The sequence below is a fragment of the Fulmarus glacialis genome, unplaced genomic scaffold (assembly GCF_000690835.1).
Source record: "Fulmarus glacialis isolate BGI_N327 unplaced genomic scaffold, ASM69083v1 scaffold33943, whole genome shotgun sequence".
In the NCBI taxonomy this organism is placed as follows: Eukaryota; Metazoa; Chordata; class Aves; order Procellariiformes; family Procellariidae; genus Fulmarus; species Fulmarus glacialis.
In genome coordinates, this window is record NW_009204211.1 from 36,834 (window position 1) to 45,839 (window position 9,006).

The following is a 9,006-nucleotide window of genomic DNA, read 5'->3' on the forward strand; positions in this document are numbered from 1 at the left end:
ACAACTTTACTTCTCTGCTGTGCAAATCCTGCATTCATCTGAGTAACTCTTTTTATCGGATCTACTTCTCGTCTCAACCATCCACCTTATTTGTTAAAGCACTGGCCAAGCAAAACTGAAAGCAGCAACAAAGTCACTAGTGAGCTTTGTCAAAACAACAGTTCTTCTCCCTTTTCACAGCAAAATTCATCAGCCCTGGAACTCCTGCCCGTGAGTGGGGAGAATGGACCCATTCAACACTGAACTACTTATAAAATAACCCAGCTGTTCAAGCTCCTTGCTATGTTTATAGATATATAGCAATACCTACAATGCAAAAGTTTACAGTAATTTTGCATACCCTATATGAAATAAATATCACAAGTAAATTCTAATACTCAAAACTGAATAGTATACAATGTTAGGGACCAAGTTACAGTTATAAATGCACAAGCATTAATACTATCTATTCAGCCTAATGTCTTAGTATGCAAGCTTCAGCAATTGCTAGCTACACTACACTTAAAGAGTCATAATGAACGTTGGTCATGCCAAAATCTAAGAAGAAAAAAACCACAAAAATTCTCCACCATCCTTCCAAATGATACACAGTTTTTGACAGATACTGTATAATATCGTGGTTTCATGAAATTCCTTAACACTGTCCAATATTAAATATCAAGTCTGGAACACAGGTCTCTATGTTCTAAATAAACTCAAAATCAGAGCAGGAGCAACAGGTCTGGCAGCACTGCGTCCATACCCAGCAAAAGCAGAGTCAGTGAGAGTCTGTACCTGGACCAGCGCTGCAAGTACCCAGAATAAAGCGAGAATAGGGGCAGCTTTACTGGCAAAAGGGAGGAGAGGGAGAGAAGAGGGACTGGACACAGCCCCAGTTACAACCGTTGTTGCAGAATAGTTTGAAGAAATAGCCTGGACTCTGTAGCCTGATCTTGCCAGCTCAGTCCTCAAAAATGGCCCCTGCCCTGAAAGCCAGTGATAGCATGTAGGAGGTCTGCTAGCAAGAGCAGGTTACGGATTGTGCCTGTGCAGGACAGAAAGTTTGCTGTGCCAATGGCACATGGGGCCGTTCATTCTCTGTATCCTAATATAAGTATTTCTGCCAACAATTTCTCATGGAAGAAGTGGGTGATTCGCAAGTACATCTCTTTTCAGGAAAGAAAAGATCTCACACACTCAATACCCTGATTCAACTTCAGCTCACACTACTGAATAATAAAATCTAGATCCTGCCCTGGAAATTTGCTTACACTTTAGATCATGCCACTTTTCTCATCTTGCAAAGAGGTTCGTGAAGGGGATCTTCTTAGCAACAACTCCTTCTCATGGATCAGACTGTCTAGCAGGTCCTCCTGTCTGTAGTTGTGATAAACCTTCAGAAAAGCCAGAATAGTAATTCCCAGCCAAGTCAGCCAGGCAGCCCAGAGACCAAACTAGAGAAGAAAAGAAATGATAAAGAGGTCAGTACTGTATTGTAAAAACAAAGGCAACTGTCCAGGTGAATATCAAAATCTCAGCTTGACCAAAACCTGTGGAGTTACACCAAGTCGCACCCAGTGAGACCCTGGACCCACTGTTCCTCAACTCTGTCAAGTTATTCCTACCTTAAAAGGAAAAACTCTTTATGTACTAGAAAAACTGAAGCAAAAATGCACTAAGTACAATAATAAAAAAAAGAAATCTGTATAATCCAGGTGCATCCATTGAACTTCCCATATCTGACATTCTGGCCGGCCTAAAATTCTTGGGATTATCTCACTTTTGTGAACTGCAATATTTTTTTAGACATTTTCCAAAACTTTCTTCCCAAGTCCTTCGGGCCTCCGACTATCCCTGGATAAGTACACATTTTAAGGTATTTCTATTCAAAATATTTTTGAGAAAATCTTACCAATTGAACTGTTATACTCTGGGGTAACTGGTTCACATTAACATGAACTCAGACAGCAAGAGAAACCCACTCCAATCCATCCAAGTTCCTGGTGGCTCATTTATATCTGCCATGAGATACCTGGGCTTAAAGCCTCAGATCTGCAATAGATTCCATCACAAACTTGTCAGTCTCTCTTGCTTAACTTTGCAGAAATAATTACACTTTGATTGGTACAGGTACTTGAATATTGGCCTCCCTGCCTCAGAGGACGCTCATTTGTAGTAAGTCTTTCTGGCAGAAATTCCATTTTAATTCTATGATGCCGTTAGCAAAGAAACGTTAATTGAATCCCTATATTTCAGTTTTGACATACTGCATTTTTAATTAAAAAAATACAACAATTTAAACACTTCCAGGCAGTAATACCGCTGTTTACTCTAATAGCCAATTTAAACAAGCAAGGGCCACTATTTTTTAAAGGGAGTTTATGTTCCTGTATAACTTATGCACTTTGGAAATTTTCTTACGTATTTCTGCCCATACTTACAATTATCTCAGTTCACCAGTAAAGAAAATTTTTGAGTTATTCTACAAATCTTGGAAATAAGAGATACTACTTTGGCCTTATATGACCATATCTAAAGAACTGGAAGCTCACAAGGTGAACATGGACATTTAGTTCCCATGAACTCAAAGCTATAGACAGATAACAGGTATACTTCTGCTACCCTCCCACTAGCTGGCAGATTAGGAGCTAGTGGCAAAATCTGCTACAAAATACAGCCTGGCCTTGGGCGAGCATCATATAAAGGGGTCACTTTTACAGCATATTTCTGTCCTGCATGCAGATATGTCTGAGCTGGGTGTCTAGATGCCAGTGCTGGCAACAAAGGCACGAAACTAGCTTGTGTCCAAGAGGCACGGTTACCTTCAAGGAGTGCCCCAGGCAAGCTAATGCCTCTTCCCGTGCAGGACAACAAAAGCAGCATGTGTATGGGTGCAGCCCTGCATGGACGGGGCTATCCTCCTTGCAGAGCTAGTATGCGCTCACATGAGCAAGTGCTCAAGTCCCAGTGTTCACTGACTTTGTTGACTTAGAGCTAGCATATTCAATAGAAAGGTCTGGCAGCCTTAGAGGCCTAATTCTCAAAGATTCATCAGAAAACAGCCCTATCTAAATGACAGTAATCTTGGATTATTTTCAATGGTCTGATATTTATATGGGCTCAGGGGATCTCAGACAAATTCATGGAAGGCAAAGCTAATAGCCCCATGATCTGGTGCAGGTCAGACATTGTTCTGAACAGCAATGAAGAGGTCCAGGACACCGGAGTGTTGCAACTTTTGCTGAGCTCATCCTTTGGAGAAACAGTAAATTTTCCATCATGAGTAACATGATCAGTGGCAGAGTCAGGTTTTGACATCTCCGCATTCAAAACTATCTATTTTGAATTTAAAATGCAAATGTGCCTGTCACTATCATGCTGATTCAGCACTTGCTGAAGTCAGTGGAAAAAGTTCCCATTGATTTCAGAGGAATGGTAGTTCAGCTCCAGCAATCCCAGATCAATGAGCAAATGGCAAATGAACTGGAATAGAATCATGACCTAGTCTGACCTACCTGTGCAATAGCAAACTGGTCGTAGAAAGCAGAGTTTTCTAAGTTCAGTTCAAGATCTATATCCTGTAATTCTTCACAGCTACCCAAGGAAGGCATTTGGAGGGGAAAAAAGAAAATTATTTCAGAGATTCCAAACAGGCAAACCAAACATAACATGAAGCAACATCTTACATGTGTTTCAAACAGCCACAACGGCATGTTCTATCAAAAGATATTCAAGTTATTGCAGTAACCAGGTTGCTTGCCAATCTTCTCTAAAACTAGGTTAAAAGAGGCATGTAATTACTTTCTTTAAAAAAACCAATGTATAATTATGTAAGTGATAACACCAATCTTCCGTAAGTGGAACTTTAATAGTTATTATGACAACAAAATACTTAAAACCCTCTTCTTCCGCTACCCCCAAGCCTCCCACATATACACATCTGGCATCGCCCCAGCTTGGTTGCCTCACCCCTCATCAAAACAAAGTGTATGAGCCTCCGTTACCTTTTGACTTCATCAGGAAAAGCCTCAGAAGAAGGTATTGTGTGGGTGTTTTTGTTTCGGATGCTCCAGCAAGGAGACGATACTCTGATGGTAAGATAGAGGCTGCCTACAGATTTTACAAATAACTTGGACTTTTACTGGTGTGAAAAAAATTCCAGGATTTTGAGGTTGTCTTTCTAGCTCTTGGTTGATTTCTGCAGCCTCTTCTCTCTCCTTTTCAGTGCTGTCGGTCATCTTGGGTTCTTATCCGAATATTCGATTAGATGTTTTTTGCAATTGAATTTTTAACCGAATATTCGAATAATTCGATTAATCGTTGCAGCCCTAAACAGAACATTTACTATGGCATTTTACAACATATGACAATGTGCAACATAAATGTATGCTTTAAATAGTACGTTTATTCAATATCATATGACATAAAATGTCACCTTTTCCTCTCTCTTCATTGTTATTTTTTTGATAGGAAAAAATCTACCTCAGCTTATCATGTTTCCTATAAGGAGCATAAGCATCGTGGGATACAGTAGGCCATTTTAGGAGCTGCACATTTTGTGCACTGTAAGAAAGTATCAACCACCTGTACTTTGCACTTACAAAGTACTTTCCATTCTGTGGCTCTCAGGGCGTCCACAGCACCGCTATGAGGCCAGCATCTTTATACCGGTTTTTGGATGATGGTCCATTGTGATGAGTGACTTGCCCGCTGTCACACAGTGGGTCGGTGGCAGAGCCAGGACAGCAAACCTGGAGCCCCGACTCCCAGTCCCCTGTCCTGCTCACAAGACCACACTCCCCCCATTCTTACAGCATCTCCAAATCTAGCTCTCCTTTGGAAACAAAATTTTTTAAACTAATGGATTTCTTTTGCTTATGATCGTGACTCTTAAAGAGACCATGAAACACCACGGAAACCGTACTTTTCTTTGTGGAGAACTAAATGCAAAAAAAGTTTTATTTGCTGTTTTTGTTCCAGATGAAAAAAATGTGGATTTCCACATCACAAATGCCTTCTCCCCCTTGCTCACCTTGCATGTAATAACTACAGTTTGTAACACCACTGTTCATTTGTGCGTATATGGAAAAAAAAAAAAGGAAAAAAATGTATTCTTCAATACTAACCTATTTGGCATGCTTCCTTTTTCGGTAATTGCATCACACCACATGTTAAATCCTACACTCACTATAGTGCTAGCAATAAATGTGATAAACACCACAAAGACGCTGATCAGCAGATTCAGGAAGGCATAAAAGAAAGAGCTGCAATAAAAGGGAAGAAAAATGTAACGCATAAACAGCTGAAACACAACATCAGCAGTCTCTCTAGGCAGCATACACTGGGCACAAAGATAACAGTTTCCGTTTGAAACACATTTGCTTTAATTAAGAACACCTAATACATTGAAAAACTATGGATTATGATTTTGAGTCACATTATCTTCATTTGTAAGTGCTTTTGATTTTTTTTTTCCACCAGAAAAGGATGGGTCTTTAAATCATAAATACTAAGTGGAGATTGTTCATACACAGCATGGCTTTCATTAGTTGTAATGATGAAAATCACCATTGTTAAAATAGATGTCATTAGCTCAAATTATATAGTAACTGGAGCTAAAATTATTTCATGACTAAAGTGATAATTGGGACAAAAATTGCCTAGGAGAGGGAAACTAAAAATAAAACAACACAGTACTGTTAGCTATAATCATTTTAAGCAATGTAACACAAGGTACTGCCATCATAGGACACGAATCTCAGTTTATGGGCAATTTGCAGAGCAGGCCAGCTTCTCCTGGGACTTCTCTGGTGTCAATATGTTATTTCTGCCAGCTGAATGTCAATTTACCTCAGCTCCGTTAAGTCTGCCCAACCAGGGCCAGCCTTAGGCACGTGCTGTGTTTGGAGTGGTAGAGGGTGGGATGCTTACAGTGGTTCCATAAGGTCAAGGAATTGCCCACTCATTTTCCAGCCTTGGTGCTTAACTCGCTCCCTTAATTCTAGCTAGTGAAAAATTTTCTAATCCTTTTCTCATTTATCTCACCAAGTCTTTCTTTACCTGAAACTGCTCTAGGTGGCACTTGGAAAGCCTCATTATCTAAAAACTGGACATCTATTCTAGGTTGGAGAAAGACTGGCAACTCCAGGAGGCAGGTCATCCTATCTAGGTTAGGTGGTAAGGATGAATATGACAAATTTCCCACCAGTGCCACTATCATTATGCTAGGTACAGAAGGAGTCTACTCACCCCAGAGAAAAAAAAAAACAGTCATTTCTTTTCCTTGGTGGCTCATTACACGAAAAGCCAAGAGGCTTTTCGAGTCAGTGTTCAAATCCCGGGAAGGTTCTGGGCTGGACAATCCTAATTTCTACAGATTATACATGGCGAGACATATGTGACCTCAAGAGGACTTCTTTAAAATGAGATAAGGAAACAATTACCAGTGGGGTTAGGATGTTTGTTCCTGGGTTGATGTGGCTTTAGAGGGGCTGTCTAGGTTCTCTCCAAACATCCCATCCCAACACTGATAGAAAAGAAGTGAAATAAGCCACCTTCCAGAAGTGCCCTTGCAGACTGTAGTGGGAGCTGGATGCCAGGACACCTGACTTCTAGATGAACATTGGGATGAATCCTACTCTTGTCCTTTGGCTTCACTGGATTTGGCGGACTAGATCAGCTCACGTCCGCCGAGTGCCAGGGTCACCCATATAGCAGAAGGAGCGGGTACGAGCACAACATGGTTTTGCATGTTCACTGCCCCTGCCCTGATTTCACACCTAACCTGGATTTCATCTCAAGGGTTGCTAAAGCCATATCCACTGTGTGTACCTTAACGTGGTGTGCTGGCCTGAGAGGCAGAAAAGACTTGAGCTGTCCACTGAATAAAACCCGAGTTGACACCAGAATTAGTTAACAGCTCTAGAAAACAAACAGTTACCAGGATAATTCAGTGGATCATCACCAGCTCAGGACGTCCAGTCCTCCCTCTACTTCCTACCCTGCAGCATAAGAGGTGCCAAGGTCCAGAATCTGACCTTCCACCCACAAAGCAGGGCTCAGCGTTGCACTTCATTTGCACCTGGCAATCAGTAACCATCACCGTGTGCTGGAGATTCCTAAGGCCAGGGCATCCTGGTGGAGAACTGTGCTAATCTGGCTCTCTACATCACCTATTTTTCTCCTCAGATCAGAATTTCAAGCTACACATTCCAGACTGAGTGAAAGCCCTGTAACGATAAATGCTTACACTCAAAGTAGAAGTCGCTTTGCAATCCTAGTAGTGAAGGACCTGAGCTGTACCTTTACCTTCCAGCTGAGCTGAATGGTCCCAGGTCCAGAGCATGGCTGGCAGCCAGCACTTGCTTTTCCTACTCCTTGCGGGCAACTTGAGCTCAGTCTGTCCCTGAGGCAAGGGGTGCTGAGACCCTTTTAAGAGGATTTTTAGCAGTCTTAACTCTTTGACAGCAATCGTTCAAAGCCATTGCACATGAAGACTGGTCACCTTGCTAGGATGCATAGGGTGCTACCCCTGACTGCCTTGGGCCAACTTACTCCAGAGCTAGCCCAGTAGTAGTGATCCTAAAGAGACAATTTTTAGGGGCCTGCCCAACAGTTTTGAACTAAATAGCCACGTTTGGAAGCAGGCCAAACATCTGATCCAAATTTCATTATTACAAGGGGTTTACTGCTGGTTTCTTCCAAAAATTAACTAGTTCTGAACTGCAAAATGGAAAAAGGCATCTTTGGATTCCACTAATAGTCTATAGGCATCTGATCACTTGAGGAAGCTGAATTCAAATGTATTAAGTCCATGGTTATATTTAGATCTTGTAAGGTAAGTTTCAATATGGAAGTAAGTTTCTGCTCTATACTTCCTATAGCACGTTTTAGTATTAGGCAGCTTGAGAGTTGTCGGAAAGAGCCAGAGAGACAACACTGCTATCCAGTCCCCAGTATTACCAACATCAGGGTGTTGTACAAGCCCAGATGTGCATAACAGCCATGGACCCAAGAAACCTCCAGTCCAAATAGACCTGGAAATGAATTATTTACCCTTGGCATTGTCCCTAAACCATGGGAAAATGGCTTTCCTAGTCTAGCCAGCCACCAACATGTGCTCCTGCCTTCCCACCTCTGTGCAGCTGGATGCTTAGAGGGCCCTGGCCCTGTAGCACCTGCAGGCTGGGTTACCCGTGCCAGGGGCTCTACCCGAGGTGGCAGGACAGGCCACCAGAGAGGCAAGCACAGAGCACAGTGCTCCCGAGCTGCTGCCTGGACCACCAAGCCTCTCGCTGTTCCTGCTGGGCTCTGGTGCCCCTTGGTTTGTCTGAGCACAGTAACCGGCTGCCAGTGCAGCCCTGCGGCTGCTGCAGCGAGCGCTCAGCGTTGCTCTCGTGTCGTAACCAAGCAATAGTTGTTCTCCGCAATAGTTGCCATGTCCACCACAAAAGCTGGAGAAAAATAGAGGGGGACCACAACCACTCCCTTCTGCCCCCTCCCACCCACAACCATGTTGTTTCATACCCGGTGTACATCTGGGGAAGGCCCCCCTTTGCAGGGACATGTAGTGGGACCGTGGTAAGGAGGCACCTGCGAGCTCCAGCCTCCAGCATCACCCCACGGCCCCCAGCACCCTCTGTGCCCACCACAGCAGAGCTGGCCAGATGTTGCTCCCAGACTGCCAAAGGGCAGCGGGTGCATAGCAGTGAATCTGGCCCCCCACCCCAAATTCCTGCAAGGGAGCATCCTCCGGAGAGGGCTCTGAACACACATGTGTGTGCAGACAGACGCAGGCAATACACCGCCTCACCCCAAACCCCTCTAGGAAGCAGGATGATCTGGATGGTGCAAAGCCCAGTGCTTCACCCCCAGGCTGCTCCCACTTGCCCCAGCCTGCAGGAGGGATAGGCACCCCCTGCCTTCCCCAGGGGTAGTACTTACTCCTCGTGCCCTTTGCAGAGGAAGAAGAGGGTCCTCCAGGCCTGGACTGTGGCCAGCAGCAGGGAGAGGAGCCCGGTGAAGATG

The 9,006-nt window shown here is 43.5% G+C and overlaps 1 protein-coding gene across 1 annotated transcript in view; it reads right to left on the bottom strand.

Annotated features, from left to right (window-relative positions):
* Nucleotides 1-1,253: 1,253 nt before the first annotated feature.
* The window catches only part of TMEM179 (transmembrane protein 179), an 8,101-nt gene continuing 348 nt past the window's right edge, over nucleotides 1,254-9,006 (bottom strand). The window contains exons 2-5 of the mRNA XM_009574918.1: nucleotides 8,923-9,005; nucleotides 5,106-5,243; nucleotides 3,495-3,573; nucleotides 1,254-1,433 (exon numbers count right to left, since the gene is read on the bottom strand). Coding sequence (XP_009573213.1) covers nucleotides 1,254-1,433; nucleotides 3,495-3,573; nucleotides 5,106-5,243; nucleotides 8,923-9,005 — 480 coding nt within the window. The remainder of the gene's footprint in view (nucleotides 1,434-3,494; nucleotides 3,574-5,105; nucleotides 5,244-8,922; nucleotide 9,006) is intronic.